At 41.9% G+C, this 18,527-nt stretch overlaps 2 protein-coding genes and 1 non-coding gene across 6 annotated transcripts in view; 2 read left to right on the forward strand and 1 right to left on the reverse strand.

Annotated features, from left to right (window-relative positions):
* Positions 1-1,101: 1,101 nt before the first annotated feature.
* suds3 (SDS3 homolog, SIN3A corepressor complex component) lies at positions 1,102-8,912 on the reverse strand. Of its 2 annotated transcripts, none has more exons than XM_041043106.1 (12): positions 8,714-8,912; positions 6,961-7,030; positions 6,767-6,822; positions 6,083-6,154; positions 5,276-5,295; positions 5,009-5,165; positions 4,604-4,699; positions 4,364-4,425; positions 4,242-4,263; positions 3,918-4,023; positions 2,961-3,045; positions 1,102-2,073 (listed from the first exon to the last, which is right to left on the reverse strand). In XM_041043106.1, exons 1-12 carry the CDS (start codon positions 8,823-8,825, stop codon positions 1,975-1,977), a joined length of 957 nt encoding a protein of 318 aa, XP_040899040.1. In that variant the 5' UTR covers positions 8,826-8,912; the 3' UTR covers positions 1,102-1,974. The 2 variants fall into 2 exon arrangements, with proteins under 2 accessions (XP_040899040.1, XP_040899041.1); XM_041043107.1 differs by lacking the exon at positions 8,714-8,912 and adding an exon at positions 7,883-8,029.
* Positions 8,913-10,582: 1,670 nt separating this feature from the next.
* On the forward strand, positions 10,583-10,655 carry trnar-ccu. The gene has a single exon. It is a non-coding gene; the product is annotated as a tRNA-Arg (tRNA).
* A 753-nt stretch (positions 10,656-11,408) lies between these two features.
* The window catches only part of taok3a (TAO kinase 3a), a 59,312-nt gene continuing 52,193 nt past the window's right edge, over positions 11,409-18,527 (forward strand). Inside the window, exon 1 of one of the 3 annotated variants that reach the window (XM_041041492.1) lies at positions 11,409-11,540. The gene's annotated coding sequence lies outside the window, so the exon portion shown is untranslated. Of the gene's footprint in view, positions 11,541-12,038; positions 12,058-18,527 lie in introns of those variants that run through there. The other 2 variants (XM_041041495.1, XM_041041493.1) reach the window with 2 other exon arrangements.

Below are 18,527 nucleotides of genomic sequence, written 5' to 3' on the forward strand. Positions count from 1 at the left end.
CTGTGAGGTGACTTGGTCAGGTTGATTATATGGAGTCACTGGTGATGTGGAAGAACACCCCCCTGTATGACAGGGACACCGAGCACTGAGTTAGAGACATGCACAGCAATTTGTGTGTCTTTACACTCCCATTAAGATATTATTAAACATGTTAAAGCCTTATAAAGAGCACGCTTTGTAAAAATATTGTAGAGCTATAAAACGCTGTTTCTCAAACAGGAGTTCATGGACCCCCGGTAGCCCCTGTCTGCACTGCAGGGGATCAGTGAAACATTTTCAAATACGTGTTTATGTTGATGTTTGCTCATTTAAAGCAGCTATAATCAAAATGTTCACGTCAACAATGGTTTGCAGAACGTCTCGTACGTCAAAGGGGTCGCTCATTACAAGAGACTTACCACCTGACTCTGCAGATCCCATCAGCTCCACACAGTGTTTGAGCATCTTTCAGCTCATTGTTTTTGTTTTCTGGCCTGCAAACCATACGGTGTTGGGTCAGGCTTGTTACTCACATCAAACCCATTTGCTCCAAGCATTTTAGGTTTAGAAATCCATATATTCAAGCAGCCTGGAATTCAACAGCCAGATTTTGCTGTAGCCTTTTATTGTTTTTCAGGAAAACATCATCTTTCTTCTCTGAGCATTTTCATTCCTTTCCAGCAGAAGTGAGGAAGCACAACTGGCTGCCTGATTACTTCATATTCCAGGCCTATTCATCTGGCTAAATGGATTGAATGTGGCTTTGTACATGTACTTTTCAGTCATACATGGAGTCACAGGTGTGCAGCTGGTGATGTTGGCAGATTCCTTCAGGAAGGGCATCTTAAAGGGATGTCAGCTCATCAAAAGTGGTCCAGTACTCAAAACAAGGTGAGAAGCACTGCTCTAAAATACCTCACCCAAGAGGAAAGGATATTTTTCCGACCTGGAAATGGGTCTCACGGAGAGGCTACTTCAAATAACCAAGTCACAAAGGAATAACATCGACACTGCCCTGATAAAATAGAACATTCCAGTATCAGGTATTTTTGGTACAAAGTGGATGATGCAAACCTGTTTGCATATTTCAAAAACATTCAGACAGTGAAACTCATCAAGTTGTTAAAAGGCAGAAAACATTTTAATAAAATGGAACACAGTACAAATAATTCAACTCAGTACTCCACATGCAAATACAGCTGAACTAATCCAGACCATTCACATATGGAGAATATGACAAAATGACATAAAAACAATTAACATAAAAACTTCTTTTTTTTTTTCAAATAAGCATGGCAATCCTCCGTGTCTTAATGTCAGGAAAAGGAATAATGTTTTGAAAATGGCATGATACCTGGTATAAGGAAACTTCAGCTCAGGGGATAAATGATATTTAACCAAACCTGAAGCAGATCCTCATCTCAACAGATGCAACTTTGTTAGACAGGTCAAGGCCTGATCTGTGTTGTTTGTAGAAATAATACCACAAATCCTGTCAACAAGGTTTTTCAGTGCTTGCATTGTTACAAGAGGCCAGTGAGACAGTTTGAAACGCACAAAAACTGTTTCTGTGGCTCAGCATGAGGCTGTTCAAGAAAAATAACTTAATGATAAATGTAAATGAGACGTGTGTATAATATGTAGGAAAGGTTTATGTTGACAGAAGGGGATGACAATCCAAATAGCCTCCTATATGACCAGTAACAGCCTTCATACACATGCCACATAGTGACAAATAATGCTGGAAAGTCAGTCAGCTGTGTATATGACCACTTTTACTGTACTAGCATTTGGTTTATGTGTGAAAACAGATCAAATCCGATGGGATATCCTTGGCCATGGAAGACTGTATGTGTGTGCTTGTGTCGTGGGGAGGGGAGTATATATGATGAAAAGGCCACATGTCAAACTCAACTGAGACGCACCAAATAGGGAAATGAGCAGGTAGATGAATAGATAAATGAACAGATGGGCGGAGCTGGGTGGGGTAATGTTTCATGCGGCAGACCGTCGACGGATGACAAAGGCTCCTCTCTGCAGCTGCCCCAGGTAGATCCTCATCTTTGTACTGTCGCTTGTCTTCCTCACCCAAATCTGGAGAGCAAAGACAAAGAAAATGCTTCAGTATGGTCATTTGGAAACAATGCATCCCAAAGCACAGTAGCTGTTTTCATAGAAGACAGCCAAACGGCATTCTCCTTATTCATGTTCAATTAAAAATTCAGTGTGCTCCAGAAATAAATTCACATTATATTTTTGTCAAAATGCTCACTGGAAAGAAGAACTTTCCTTTTTCAATGATCATCTCTTGCGTTAATTAGAGTGGGACATTAGCACACATTCAGAATCTGTAAAATAAGCATGTGGCTGGTATCTCTTCCCGTTCTACTCCTCCTCTGCACAACCAACATTAAAAGATACAACTGGTTTTAGTCTGTCATTTTCTTACTGTCAACAAATCCCATCAAAAGACCAAAGCTGACAATGACAGGCCTCACCAACCCATCTGTGGCTTCGGACGCAAGCCCATTTATTTCTACTGAGGACATCATTCTTTAAAAAATGGGTCACAAATTGTTAGTTTCATTTCTAAGAAGAAAAGCTCAGAGATTTCCAAAAACAACTGGGCGCTGTATTTTTCAGCAAATGTTCAACCAGAGCAAATAGTGCATTTGTTGGGGACTATATTCAGCAGTGGATTAGTAGATTTAGTTCTCCAGTGAGTAGCCGCAGCAAAACGGTGTATCTGGCATTGGGTCAAAATAAAATAAAATACAGTGCGTGTTCATGGTAATGAGCTTGGAATGGTTTTTGGGCAACAATGGAGCTTTTTGGCACAGACAAATAAAATATATCAAGACAGAGGTCTCTTCATAGGATTTGTGGACAATAAGGAAAATACAGAATATCACCAGCTTTATGTTTTAAGCAGTAAACCTAGTTCGATGCGCGACAGGAGCTGGATAAGAACTAAAGCTCACCTCATTGGTCCCCACTGAACTGATGACACAGCTAATTTTTGTGTTGTCCTTTGATTCCAAGTAGATGGCCTGGCTCTTGTGGTACCTGTCAGCACGAGGAAAAAAAAAAACCCCACATACACAAACAGCATTAATTCAGGGACGAGGGATAGGCATGAGTGCAGACAGGAGAGAGGTTCATTTTACATAATTTTACCCGGCTGAATAAACCACATTCCTTCAGAGATGGCACTAAATAGATAATTGGACAGGAAAGTCAAAACAAGAAGTCTGCTATTTTTTTAATGGCTCCAAACTGTCAAGAGGACAAAACCAACCCAAGGGAAGAGACTGACAACCAAAGCATTTGATCATTAAGAACCTACTGAAGAATAATGACGCATGTGTCTCCCTGCGGTTCTTTGAGGAGGCTTTCAGGTGGTGGTGTCTTCTTTAGCAATGAATAAATGAGACTTTGCTTTTAAAGAATAGAGCACATACCTCACAGCTTGCACATCTCAACTTCCTCTGTCTGAATCAGCAGCTAATAAGACAGAATTCTTTTATTTTTACCCTCTTCAAAATATCTTATGTTCTGACACATGTCTGATGCAGAGGTCTGCTCTCAAACAGAAGGGCATCAGAGCTGTGTTGGGCCAAGGATTTTCATTCTCTTTGTGTCTGCTTCACAGCCGAGTGCAGCACTGGCTCTGATGCGCCCACCTTCTCTGAATATGCACTTTTATGGTGGCTTCAAGCATGAGCACTTATTCAGTGGCTCTTAAGTAATATCTCTTTCTGTAGCTCAGACAAAAAGAGGCTGCCATCAAAGCAGTTGTAAAACGCCTTTGGAGAAACGGCCAAACGCATGCCATTAAACCCATGGCAACGTGGCCATCTAGTGGTGACAAAGGCTATGTGCAAGACGGCACAATGTCAGGGGAAACACTCAGATTTAGGATAAAACTTCATATTCACCATCTTTTGTCGTAGTATAGTTTCCCCTCCTCGATGCGGGCCTCGTAACGCTGGGATGGGTTCTCCATAGGAGCTGAAGGAACATGCTCTGGGGATGAGGGGGAAACTAAAGAGGGAGAAACATCTGATTAGCATCACCATGCAAAAACTTACTTATTAATATATTCATGTTTTTTGGAACATTTTGGGAAATACTTATTTGCTTTTAAATAAAGTTCACTAATTAGCATGTCATCGTTTGTTCAATCCACACAAAAACCAAAGTGTAAATTTCCCTCATTGTGCGTGACAAGTGGAAATTCCATAAGGTGTATACTGACGTACCTGGTCGTTTTGGTGATTTAAGCTGTAAAAGAGGAGGTGAGAGATTTTTAAAAAAGAAATAATTAGTAGAAATAATATTCAGCAGAGATATGCATAGTATCCATAAATTCAGAAACACTTACCTTATTAAGTGTTCTTAGATCTTCCATAATCTGTTCGTCTGTTAACAAATAATTTAGCTGAGGTTTGAGGAGTTAAGGAAGGGGTTTTTAAACACAACTTAGCTGAGGAACTCAGTCAGGTCCACAAATGTAACTGACAATGACCTACAAATAATACGGAATAAATGAACCCTCACACATTCTTTCAGAGTGGCAGGTAAATGTAACCAGTGTGAGGCCGCACGTTTATGTGAAGGATATCTGGAGCAGGTTTTCTCCGTTTGTCTGGTATTGGGACTGGATCATTGGGCCGTCTCCTCAGCTTCCGAGTCATGATGGGTTTTACCTCCATTGAGTCTACGAATGATAAAAGCAACAACAGACTGAGATACAAAAATAGACATCCAAATAGTGCCTACAGTTTCTCAGCAAGCACATTCCTATTTTATAAATATAATACCCAAACTTTCAACATCAACAACTCAAAAGGACAGACAGCAACATCTTGATTTACTGTGTCTTAAAAGTCCTACTTTAATTAGAGAATTTAATATTAAAGTGTGTAAAGAGAACAACTCTCACTTCCACCCACATACATTTTTACCCTGTTTCTCTCTCTTCTGCTGAGCAAGTTGCTGATTAATAATCCTGTTCTGGCTCCCTTACCACCAGTCAGCTCCATTGTTAATTTTTCGTTCTCAATCATCTTCTTCTTCTCCTCCAGCTCTGCAATTAGGTTTTCCTTCAGTTCCACCTTTTTATCGTCAAACTCCTTCACTGCTGCCTTTTTCTCCTTGATGTAGTTTCTCTCCACCTGCTCTGTCTGCAGAGGGTTGAAAGACGGAAAAAGAAGTGATGTTTTCCTTGTAACACCCCCAAAAAACGAAGGTCAGTTCTGTGTAAACTACATCAGTCAATATGAATATTACTCACCTCAAGTTGGAGAAATAGATCTGTAAAGTGAGGGAAAAACATAATTGGTCATGAAGAACAAACTTCAGCTGAATGTCATTAGCATAAATACCCTAAAACTTTTAGCAAATATCTGTGAAATTGAAAATAAGAGAAAAAATAAAACCACCGATAATTAGGAATGCATCTTTTACTGAGTTTTTCCCTTTTGACATTTCCAAGTTCAACTGTCAGTTGGTCATGATTGCAGATCAGCCTGAGGTTGTTTCTTTGTGGTTTAATTTTTTCAGTGCATTCTGGCCAAAATAAACTAATTTTATTTATTCTTATCAGCAAAAAAATGAGTACTTAAAATTCTGGTACACACAGCAAGCAAAAGAAAAAGCTGATCATACACAAGCCACTGAGTGAACAAAAAAAAAGTAGCCAACTTAATCATAACTGGTGAGAGAGCAAATGGTGAGAGACAGACGGGCTGGGAGCAGAGAGGAAAACGGTTCAGTCCTTTCTAAAAACAAACGTGCTTTCTGTTCCTGTAAGTTTACTAGAATATGATGCCTATAACAAGCTATACACTGTACTTTTTCAGTACTCGTGTATGTTAAGTCATGCTAAATGTTTTAATCACCCTTTCCGCAAAACCAAAATGTACAACTTCTGTGCTGGTGCTGTACGGTTCAAATGATCAGTGATAACGTGCCAATGTTCTTCCCTTGCCAGACAAAACAAACTAAATTAGGAATCGTTCCAGAATCCTCCAAGCATGGTTGGTGTGGATGCATCAGAAGCAACACAGGGTGTTCTGCCTCTACATATTGCTCAACTTGCCTGCATTTCGGAGTCTCTCTTTGTACTGCTGGTCCAGTTTCTTCATCCTCTTCTGATATTCCTGCAGTGTACCTGCAAGGAGAAAGTGTCATTTACCAAAAGTGAATTGAAGCTGTTTCATTAAAATATGTCATCGATACCTCTGGACAACTCATCTGGCAACATTTTGACATTGTAGACCATCTACTCTCAGCACCCAGCACAGTCTAAACTAAATTACACTGATGTTACAACTGCATTTGGATTTATAAACAACCCACAACATGTCACTCAGTCTGAATAATAAAAAGCTCACGGGAGAGCCGATGGTGCTACATTATCTTGAAACAGCCCAGTCAGCAGTTCAGAAAGTTTATATCCGTAAACAACAGGCAGTCTTTACGATTTAAAATGAACTGTCCATGGCGGAGGACAGTTTGTCATCAATTATAATCTGTTTCTTCGCTGGTTTCTCTTTTCAACCAGAGAATATGGCTGCACTTTTAAAGCACCTATGAAACTGCCTTTATGACCTGATGATGTAAACCCTACCACCATGAGTAATAGGAAATGATATGGCTGTGTCTCTCAAAGTTCTCCAGTTAAAATGAATCCCCATCCTCACACAAATCCCGCAAGATAAACTCCCTCACATTTGGAAAATGCCTGACTCCTTCAATCATAAGAAAAAATCCAAGCGATTACCATCTTGTAACTGCTGCAGTTGTCTTTTCAGGGAGGCCAGTTTGTCTTGGTACATTCTGCAATTAAATAAAGCAGAGATTATATCACATTTCCTTCCACTGTGTGCAGCATTCGAGTAAGCATTCAAAATTTTCCCCTTTAAGTTATTTTTATTCAGGTTAAAACAGCTGAGCCATGGTTGGCAAAACACTTACTGCTCTTTGATTTCCACATAGTCATCCTCGTCATGCTTGGCAAGGTCTGTTTCACTGGCATCCTCTGTGTCTAGAAAAGGAAATGACAGGAGAAGAATGGCCTCAAATTTCAAAATTGTTTCTCAACTAAAATTCAAAATATCCCCTTGGCATGCTGTAACCGGAGATAATTATGTTGTTTGTTTTTTTTTAGTTTTCCAGTACAAACTTAGCCTAATTAAGCTGAGTCAACAGACAGAGATCTGTGCAGATCAAAGGACGTGCGTGGCACTGGCAAGGTAATGGTGAACACCCTCCTTGGGAATGCCCTCTGGTTTGCTGGATTAGGAGACCAGGAAAAAAAATCTATTTGCCATACCTTCTATATTCTCAGATCGACATCAGAAAAAAAAAAGTTCAGCTAGACAAAGCTAAGGTGAGCGCATCTGGTACCCAAGGAACGGCGCTTGTAAATGCTATTCAATATCATAAATATAACGGCCGATAGAAACGTAGCTGTTACTTTGAGGGTCCAGAATTTGCCGCATGGTGAGATTAATCAGAAACGGTCCCCGGCTAACTTGGCCGTGCTGTCAGTTCAACGGTAAGTCTCCCAAGCCAGCGCTAACATGTTTCACCGAGGCTGGTGTGATGTGGCAAACTTGGGAGCCAAGTTTATAAGCACCGGCAAACCTAGGTCAGTCGGTGTTACCTTCAAACCCGACACACGAGAAGGGTAAGGCCCGGTCGTACTTAGCTGACACAGCAGGTTTCATTTTCAGTTAGCATTAATGTGCTAGCATAAGTTAGCTCAGTCTGGTGTTTAAAGAGTCACTCGATTCTAGCATACGTAGTTAGCAGAGCCGTCAACATATCCGAAGAAGTAAAAAGAAAAACGGCTCCAGCTGTTCTCTCGGAAGTCAATGTCAGGAAACTAGCCAACCTTGTAGTGTTGTCATCGCCTTGATATCCTCCTGCTTTTCTTTCTCTCACCGCAATCCGTCCCGTCTCACTGAATAGTGTGAAAAGGGCAGTGCAGTGGACACGGCACGCAGGGCTTCGCCTGCCTGGCGACCTGTCAATGCTCGGAACTAACGTTACGTAGCTAGTTGGTTAATTAGAGCTATGTAGCTACCCCCTTCGGATATCATTTATTAAAAGTGTGTATTAGTCCAGGTCATCCGAAGGAGGACCACTCAAGCTTAACTCAAATGACTGTTAGCTTGAGTTGGTTACTGCTCAATAACGGCAGCCTTTCTCTGCAATAATGTGTGCATATGTGATGATTTACGCCTCGCGCGTAACGTTAGAAGTGCAACGCTAGCTCCGTAGCGTGTAAACAAATCCGAGTGTATTTGTGACATTATGTTATGGGTAACCGACGCTACCGGCACTGGAAACATCCAGTGTAAGCAGTTTATCTAGTTTACATCCCAATGCTTCTGAAATGTTCATAGGCAGCGACTTGATTGGCGGGTAGCTAACTTGTTATGTAGCAAACAAGCTAACTGTGTGCGGCTGAAGCTCGCATCGCATTAGCTCACCAGCTTTGGAAACAAGCACTTAAAATTTCACTCAGAAAGTGTTAAATTAGTGCATGTCACATTGTACGAGAAAACGGTTTCCGGTCTACCCTAAATCGCAAATCGCTTTAAACGCCGTACTAAGAAAAAGAGCTGCATTTATGCAACAATCGCGCGTTTCCGTTTCTATTCCAACAAGTAGACAGAGCCCGACGGTCAGCGAGCTTTTGGTCAAATCGTTTAAACGTTACCTTCTTCTGAGTCTCTTCCCCTGAAACTCCGATCATCGTCGTCATCCACGCTATCAAGTTCCTCTTCGTCGTTGTAATAATCCACCATAGGCGATAGCAAAGTCGAAGCCATTTGTTCGCTATGAAAATGTAAACAAACACAAAAACAATCGATTTGTGTTTTGCAGCCTGCTTGGAACAGCGCCTACAACTGGCAGGACCTCCGAGTATCAAGCTGTCTGACCTTATGCCTGTACACATTTTCTGCAATATCAACGTGTATATATATATTTAATTAACATCGAAAACGCTTTAATCTAAATTTTCAGACAATTGCAATGAAGAACCTAAGACAGTATATCGGTCGACAATACTTATATTTTTTTTCTAAGCGTATTGAAGTCTATGGTAATACGTTTAAACAGGCATATTTCCGAACACGAGGAGCTGTGAGGTCTCTTTGTTTTGGCACCCGGTTGAATCGATACCTTTACACTAAGGAGCGAGTGTTTTACGATTAAGCTACCACCGCAGATGAGGCATTCGTAACATCTGTATTCCATTGCTTAAACATGTTTATCCAGTGGATAACCCCTAAGAACATTTTTGACTTGTAGGCGACAAAAGAGCTGTAAAATTTTATTTTGTCCTACATTTAATTAGTCATTAAACTGAGCAGTTACGTTGAAGATATTAATCATGTTTTCTCCCAGGGCTGACAGCGATAATACTGGTAAGATAATACTTAATAAAAGAACCTGTCTTATTTTGATTAAACGATTTGTGATTATTTATTCACTCTTCTATTTATTTGGTGTCCAAAAAACTGTTGTACTTACTGCCTATCATGTGTAAATATAGAACGTAAACTCCTTCTATGGTGAATAAAACTCACACTACCAGAAACAATGCAGAGAGCATGATCTCTTTATGCTTTATTATATATGCACAAATGCTCACCGAAATTGTCATCAGGCCATGGAGAAAACTCTAATTTCTGGTGTGGTGTACCATTCCTTGCCTGTGTCAAGTTCACAGTCACACACAACAACCCTCTTAATAATTAGTTGCAATAATTTTATTGGAAATGTAATCTGGAAAGTCTTGCCATTTTGTGGTCAAAATTTAGGTCACAACAGAATATTTATATAACATTTGGTGTGTTTCACTGCAATCACGACAAGCCAGACAAAGTCTACACTGTGCACCTTACAGCAAATTTGTAACAGCTGCAACTTCAGCTGCTGGAAGTGTCAAGAGATGTCCTGCATGCTTTGGTCAACAACCCAAAATTTGGTTTTAACCCACTGATTGCATGATTTTCAGCATATTGCCTTTAAAAATGAATAAACCTGAAGATAAAGTCATACAGCATATCATAATTGCAACCAAAGGTTACAGTTGATTTCCATTTGCTTTATTTCACCAGAATTATCCACTTGTTATCAGTACTGCTTTCCTGGAAGCCCAGGGCATATATATTAAAGTGACACCTGGAGTAGAAGATCACCAAAAATAACCAAATTTCAGTGGCTCTAGTTTCTCAAAAATGAACATTTGCTGTTTTTCCCGGTCACCTGTGAAAGTGAACTAAGATTTCTCTGGGTTTTGAACTTTTTGGACAAAAGACATTTAAAGATGTCACCTTGGGTTTTTGGAATCTGCAACAGGTAGTTTTTGACTTCTGTTTGACATTTTGTCTGAAGGGTAGGTTATAATGGAGAACATCAGACAGGCACTGAACACTTTCATGATTCATTGATTTGGCTTCACACGAAGGGGGTTTCCTGGTCATAGAAACTGAACCCACGTAAAAAAAAAAAAAAAAAAGGATTACTGTGTCATTGTTACCACTGGCCCGTGCAGAGTGGCTATTCAGTGAACAAAGCAGCCCCAGTGGCCTAATGGATAAGGCACTGGCCTCCTAAGCCAGGGATTGTGGGTTTGAGTCCCATCTGGGGTGTTTTGCAGACTGATGCAGTGGGCAGGTGTTGAGTCCACAACCCAGAGGTCTATGGCCTGGAACCTTCCTCTCATGTCTGTAGTTATTACAAATAACAGGATTGTCTTTGGGTTTTGGATTGTTGATCATACAAAAGAAGGCATTGCTTCTATAGATACAATAATATAACAAAATAAAAACAAAGGGGTGTTTTCTCAGTGTTTGATTTGGTACAAAGGGTACATTTTCGCCCTTAATTCCAGGTACATCCTTATGGCTTTCTTTTTAAGGTACTGTATGTGCTCTCAGACATACTGTGCCGTAGAGCTGAACTTCAAAAGTGAAACAGCAGGTGGCAGCATCGTACTAAGTATAAGCTACATTCGGGAGACGAGCTGAATTGCCATCACTGAAGTTGCAACAGAATCGGGATGACTCAGTCCATGCATTTTTAATGATTTGCAAAGAGAATAAGACGTAGGATTTTTGGTCGTTAGCTTTAAACTTGTTATCTTGTTATTCAAAGCAGCATTACTGCAGAGATATATATATGTACAATTTTTGCATTTTAAGAACATTTGAGCCTACGATTCTTGCAAAACAGTCAGTTTATTTGGTATTTATTCTGTACAAATAATAAAAAAAAGAAGAAGAAGAAAAGAAAAGAGAAAGAAAAAAGGCAGGCAGGATAGTGCTCATCCTCCACCGCATGTGACAACTTTATTTCCGCCCGTCTGTCAAACTAGCTGTCAAACACGGTCGAGGGGTTGTGCTCCTGCTGCTCCGTCATTCAGGAAGTCCAGACCAACTGACAGCACTTCGCAAAGTCACACCGACGTCTTCAGAGTCGGACTAAAAGCTCCCGAAGTGCGTACGCTTTTCAGCAACGACGACTTTTACAAAAAGGTGAGCGGCTTTTTTTTCTTCTTCTTCTTCTTCTTTTTTCCCCCCCTCACTTCGTCCGTTGTTGCGTTGCTTTCACTGTTTTCTCGCCGCTAACGATTAACATCTTGTGCCGTAGCCCTGGCGCTCTCAAACTGAAATGACACTTCCTCTTGTCTCCGCGGCTAAAGCTACCGTGGCTAAATTGTCAAAGCAGTAAAAGTGGAAACAAATGAGTAGCGGCGCTCACGGGTTGCACCTGAAGTTGGAGGTGACCACCGTCGCCCGCCGCTTTCGACGTTGTTCGGCTTGTTGTTTGATCGCCGCTGCGCTCGGAGGTGGCGAGTGCGGGGAGCAGCATCAGCTCGCCGGGGTTAAGTGCGTAGGTTTGCTTTTTTTTTTTAACGGTCCTGAGCGAGGCGCATGTTTTTGCTGATTGATGTGTCGCTGCACCTGCTGAAAATCTACGCTGAAATTTTTGGATATTTGCGCTACGAACTGACGGGGAAGACGCTTTTCTGTTTGGTTTGTTCCTCAGGGGGTGAGTAGAAAGAGCAAAAAAAAGAAGAAGAAGAAAACATGACAGGTTGTAATGAAGTGTACAGCTGGGGCTATTTAAAGAAAAAAAAAGACGGTTTGACGCTATGTAAACTTGTCCGAGGTGATATTTTAGCGTTGTCATGCAATGTGGGTCAGTGTGCGTGAGTCTGTCACATCTAAAACGACCGTGGTACCTTCCATTGCATCCTACGTTGTTGTGAGTGAGATTTTTACTATCAACGCAGTCACAATGGCTCTCAGTTGAGACGGTGTAACGTCCACTACACACGACCCGAACCACATTTTTTTTTTTTTTTTTTAATACATTTACTACGTATCTCTCTCTTGCAGTCGTTCGCCAGTCGAGCATCATCTGCGTCCTTTTACACTTTTGCTTTTAACGGGTCGGATTGTAATATTAGGGCTTGCTTTCATTTAAGCCCGAGTGCAATAACCGCGCGTCATTCATCTTTTATCCCCAGAGTCCTTCCTGGCGTGAATCCCGCAGGAGGTCATCACCTGCACCGCATGCAGGACAGTGCTCGGTTAAACAAGCAGCGTTAAAAGTCAGTGTAGGGCTAACGTGACGCGCTCGAAATGGCAGATGTAGGGAGCAAGCGGAGCTCTAAAACCCAAGCTGACCCAACATGATGTCATCTCTTGTGTGTAGAGCGCATGAGTGAGAGGCAGCAGACCCAGGTTTCACTGCTATAAAACTGTGTCATTTGTAAAGATTTATTTTAAGAAGCCTGCCCACGCAATTTCAGGCACGGATCACCAGAATTTAATCCCATATTATGACACCGCACCTACATGTTTGTAGGATTTGTAGTAATTCCCCCCCCCCCCACTTTATTTCTTTCTGCTCAGAGGTTCAGAGAATGGATGTGGAGTGGATGATAAAAAAAAAAAAATCCATATTAACTAATTTCACACATTTGTTTTTGCAGAACAGAGTTACTCGCCTCGGCAGAATGCTGAGTTAGCGGTGCCAAGCTGATATCTGTTAAAGAGAATCAGATATTTTGAGGAAACAAGCGAGTTTTAATAACAGCTGTCAGGGTTTGTGCTTTTCTTTACAGTCTTTCAGCCATTGTTTCTCTAGTCAAGAGTTTCAGTGCCCTACCTCAGTTTTGCAGCCCTTCCGTTCAAAGGGCACAGGGCTGTTGTGCAAATGTTGACATCACCCATATCTAGGAGGCTCACTGGCAACTTACTGACCCTGCAACTGAGAGAGGGAACAGAAAGTGACACACTTCCTTATTAGTGATGGTATCTAGGGCAGTTCAGCATTTATGATTCTACTCTGATTGTGCCATATTAAAGTAAATGTTTCACACATCCAGGCTGTTAGACTGATGCACAACGGGTGCCAGATACTGTAGGCTGATAATGCACAGGTAATGACGTACTAAATGCTTGTTTCTCGTACAACTGAGCCCACCTGAGGTTACCCACATCTGGTGAGGTAAAAGTTTTTTATAGTGCAGGCTGTGAAACGTGAGACTTTGAAGACAAAAGTCAAAGGGCCCAAGAAACTGAAGACAGGCATGTTTAAGACTGTTGTTCAGTATTTTGGATGAAATATTGCGTGTTCCTCTGCTTTCATTTGGCCTTGGTTAAACACTGGATAACACAGGTCTCTATATGTAACATGTGTTACATATATTTGACAACAAGCTTCCTGTAGACAGACAGAGACAGTCATATTGTTAACAACCGTGTCTTTTTTATAAAGCTGTGTGAGAAATTATTAGCCAAGGGTCTTCTCATGAATTTGCACAGATCCCTTTGAGTACCTGACAGTAAAGACAATGTGGTGTGTGTGGATTTTTGGTTATGGTTAGACTGTCCACAATGAATGGAAGTCAATGCAACATCCTATCAAGGACAGTTGTACAAACTTCACACATCAGCTGCTCTTGACAATTGGCTGATGTGGCTGTCAGAGTCAGGGGGTGGGGTGGGAGTGGGAGTCAGACATGCTCCCACTGAGGCCGCAAGGTCGGGCTTAAGTCAGATTGTAAGAAAAATCTTTTTTTAGGGCTGTGCTGGAAACAAGAAGATTGTGCTGTATCAAAAATTCTACTTCTCTATCTACTAAGCTATGCTGATTATGTCTCTCTGCTCTATGAAATTGTCTCCGCATTTTAAACCACCTTTTTTCAGCAGTGCCTCTCCATGATCATGACTTATTGTCTGTTCTAAAACTTCAGCTAACGATGTGAAGTGACATCTTCAAGTATCTTGTTTTGTCCGACCAACAACAAATTTAGCAATGTCAGTCGTTTTAGAAGACAAAACAACTGGATAGGTACAAAAGAGGATGATCCTGAACTCGCATAAAGAGCCTGCAGCTATGGGATTGAAAGAATTTCCCTTGCAGTTACTGCCAAGTTTCTTTTCCAAATTAAACCAATAAAAGTTAGGCTATAAACAATTTTAAAATGTTGATGATGATTATAGTGAGCAGAATATTAATTTGGCACTATGTCGGCTTTGTATGATGAAAGTAAGATACCAAAGTCAAGAATGAACTTCCACACTTAACGCGGTGTAGCTGGTCCTAGTTTTCGGTTTCTGTTGTCAGAAAACTGAACCCGTGTAAAATACCAAAGTAATTCCTATGCTTTCGCTACTGTTTTGTGATTATGAAGTAGCCTGATACAGGTTCATAAAACCAAGTTAATATCAAAAGCTGTTCTGTGTTATTGCTCTATTTTGGCATTCAAATCGAGCAATCACAGAGAGAGCCATAGGTGACAGAAAGTTGGCTTCATATCAATATTGCGACACAGCACCTGACTGTGTTTGCACAAGCACCATTTTGGGTGAAACTTTGTTTTGCCTGTCTTCACGTCAGAGGGTTTATTCAAGATGCAGCATTTCTGGTGGAACAAACATTAGTTTAAAGTGAATGGAAGGTGCGTTTTCAAATTTAGTCAGCTTATAGTGTGGGCATGGCCTGACACTACCAGCAGACCTGACATTGGTGGGGGGAGGTTTAAACGCCTGGCAGCAGGCTTAATCATGCCCTGCTCTGTAAAGGGTTTTGGATAATCTGGCTGTAAATAAAGTTTAAAATGTAGAGCAGAATAGGATGTGAACGCTTCTCCTCTCCAACTGTTCACCCCCAAAACTTTCAGGAGGGCTGTTATTCAGTAGCTACAGAGTTGGTCACAGCAGCATTTATGACAGCAACATATACTGTATTAAATTCATTTACTCTGAATACACTGATCAGTGGCCTGTGTCCAATATGCTGCAAAGTGTTTTGAGAAAGACACTGAGTGTCTGTGTGATTCAAGTGTGTTGTTCTGTTGCTGAGCCTAACATCTGATCTTAATGAGAATTTGTTCTTATGGGAGCTGTGAATTATTACATTAACTTCCACAAAGGTTAAGTAGACTCAACAAAACAGAAACCTGAAACCCCACTCATTCATCTCAACAGCTTCTGCTTTCTGCAGGTGTCTGTCTGTCTGCAGCAGTTCCTCTGTACAACAAACAGTCGCTGCACTCAAACAGGCCACAGTGGTTGAAGACGTTGTTGTGACCTCTATGCACCTGCCTTAGCTTCTGCTTCACAGCTATTCTAATGTGCTGTAGAGCCTAATGCAATCTCTTTCAGTCTCAGCTGAATCCTGACTTGTCTAATTTAAGAACAACCAGAAGGCATACACGCTGGCTTGTGGCCTTGCAGAACCTAGGCCTATTTTAATTAGCACTGAAAACAGTGTTTTTCGGACAACCTCCTCTGTCCCCAGATATTATCTTAGCAAGTCATGTCTTCCCACATTGTGTGACTTTTCTGTCCTCCCCCTCCTCTTGTGTGGGGTCATTTGGATGTCAAAGTTAACAAGTTTACCTGCTCTGCTGTCGAAGAACCATGACAGGCCCACCGCTAGGCCCACATGTCTTATGGCTTGCCACCAACCCCGTAATGAGTTTACTGGCTGTGTGCTAGGTCAGCTCGACATATCTGTGAGACGGCCATTATGATGTTTTCCAAAAGTTGAAACCGTTGATGCCGGTGGGGAAAGTCTTGGCAGGTTTAGCTTTTTTTGCTTTGCATTTAGAGCAACCTGTTGAAGTGAAAAACATTACTCCTCCCTGCTGACTGATTCACCTCAGCATCTCTCTCAGTTCTCTGCTGAAAGTGATGAACTTTTCTCCACTGCCACGTGACAGAGGGCTGACTTTTGAAATATATATTGGAGAATTGTCAGTTTAGCCGGTGCTACAGCAGTTTGGCGGTTTATGCCATGGTAGCAGAGCACATCAAATATTAAAGCACTGCTGTCAGGCTTAATGTTCTGCAGTGATCTGGTTTAGCATGTCTAATATAGGAATGCTGTCTCAGATGACAAGGAGAATTATGCCCTCCCTACCCCCACCTCTCCTCTACTAGCAGATGTGTTCATGCATACTGCTTTTAATGATGATTTCAAAAGACAGCAAAATTCTGCACTGCTGCAAGATCATGGTCTTATGAGGCCAGCAGTAGAGAGAACCGGTACAGATATTTGGTGGCGGGATTAATCTACAGTAGCAGTAGCACTTTATTTAATTACCCAAATGTGAGGACTGCATACACATGCCCATGTTCACAGCGGGTGGATCCCTAAGCCCTGCTCTGGTGGGCATCAAGGCAGTGCTTGTACCCGGGACAGACTCAAACATCTATCGCAATTTAATTAAATGTGTGTGTTTGTAAAAACACTTGAAGATCTTCAACTCCTAAGCAAAATGTCTTTTTTAAAATCCATCTGGTGGTCCATGTCCATGAAGGCCCAGAAGACCACATCGTGATCAGAAACTCTTTCATCAGCATTTGCTTCTGGATTTGTTGGAAACTATGTGATTACACCACTGACCATGATAGGAGTCACAGGGAAAAAGACGAGATGGATCTAGTCATGGCCTAGCAGCTGGTGCAGACCTGAGTCATGGCTTTGGTCTACTCAAAGCTGTTTCAAGGGGAGGAAGTCATGGCCCAACAGATGTTTCATCAACAAATGCCTCCCTGGTGAATGTGCCACTTCTACTGTTCACTCACCACTTCGCACTGCTGGAAATTGTCTTCGTCTGACCACCTTGTTTAGATCTTTGGTGAACGGTGGGATCTACCTGTCACCCGTTGAACAGCTGAAATATCGCCCACACTAGAAGACATTTGTTGTGGCTTGTGCCTGGAGGCGCATGCCAGCCTTTATTCATGTGGCACATCTACTTTTTTTTTTCTTTTTCATAGACTATCCGCTAGCATGACATCTGGCTTAATTTGTTTACCGCAAGCAGTATTGATATGTTATATGCCAAAATGCAGAACAGATTGCTTGTTAAATACGTCATCATTCATGTGCATTGTGTGTTCTTCCCCTCTTTATTTTCTTCCACAAGCTTATAAACCCTCTGTCATAAGAGAGGCATTTTGGCAAGTCTGCCTGACTGGGTGTGGGAGGTTAGCACGAGTGACTTGATTACAGCCCTTCATTAGAAACGCGCCTCCAATCCTTTGGCGAGGTTGCAGCTGTGACCATGAGCTGGCCCCTCCACCCCCCCCTTTCAACCCCCATTATGTCCGGCTACATCTGTCTCCAGTTCTCTTGTGAAATCTGCAAGCCTCTCTGTGCTCTTCCATGACTAGGCCAAGTTGAAGTGCTGGGGAATTATGAGCAGCCATCATCATCACCCGAAGAGACATTACCATTGCTGATGGCTGACTTGTGTTATCTCTTCCCACCACCACCCCTCCTGGGTTTGGGGCTTAATTTAGCTCGGCAGAATGAAGGAAAGGGCTTAGGCAGGCGTATTTTTAGAACTACATGGTTCACTGTAATAAGGGCCTTTAAAAAATTGAAAGTGTCATGTCATAGGCCTACAATTTGCGTCCATTCTGCTGACTTTCCCCTGCATGCTGCCGGCTGGGAAAACTATATGCGCTGCTAGCTTGGCAGAGTGGGGCATGTCAGCAAGGCTTAGGATGCATAATTGTGATGGACACGTTTGCTGATGTGAGTGGGGGTGAGGTAATACACTGCACCACACTGGTCTATTTTGGGACCTTCCTTTGGCTTCCCAAAGCGCTTTTGTGTCTCACAGTTATACGTCTTAATTTAAATCATGGCTTTGAACCCGTCTTTCACTTTGTTTTTAAGTGTCATAACATGGCACGTTTCACTGGTGTGTTGGTTGAGCACTTCCAGGTCAGCACAACAGTGGGCACTGTGGTCGGTGTTGGCAACTTGGCATTATTTAATGATTGCTGACACGCTTTCATTCCACAGCATTACCAAATGGTGCAGGGCTGATGTTGCATGGCAAGATCGCGGCTGAACCTTTTTGGTCTGGCTGCCGCTGAACCTGATGTAAATGCTTGATAACTCTTCATCTGCTGGGCTACCAGAGTGTGTGCCAAACCCACCCCATCCCCCCAGTCCCAAGAGAAACTAGGCCTCTGCCCAAGCCC

Source organism: Toxotes jaculatrix, chromosome 7 (genome assembly GCF_017976425.1).
Source record: "Toxotes jaculatrix isolate fToxJac2 chromosome 7, fToxJac2.pri, whole genome shotgun sequence".
Lineage (NCBI taxonomy): Eukaryota > Metazoa > Chordata > Actinopteri > Toxotidae > Toxotes > Toxotes jaculatrix.

Bases quoted from the DNA above. Each gene is read 5' to 3' on its own strand.
- suds3 (XM_041043106.1), bottom strand. From the start codon at position 8,825: ATGGCTTCGACTTTGCTATCGCCTATGGTGGATTATTACAACGACGAA. The intron at 6,155-6,766 runs GTAATCGCTTGG...TTCTCCTTGCAG, and splicing joins ACTGCAGCAGTTACAAGATG to GTACACTGCAGGAATATCAG. The intron at 5,166-5,275 runs GTGAGTAATATT...AACCCTCTGCAG, and splicing joins ATCTATTTCTCCAACTTGAG to ACAGAGCAGGTGGAGAGAAA.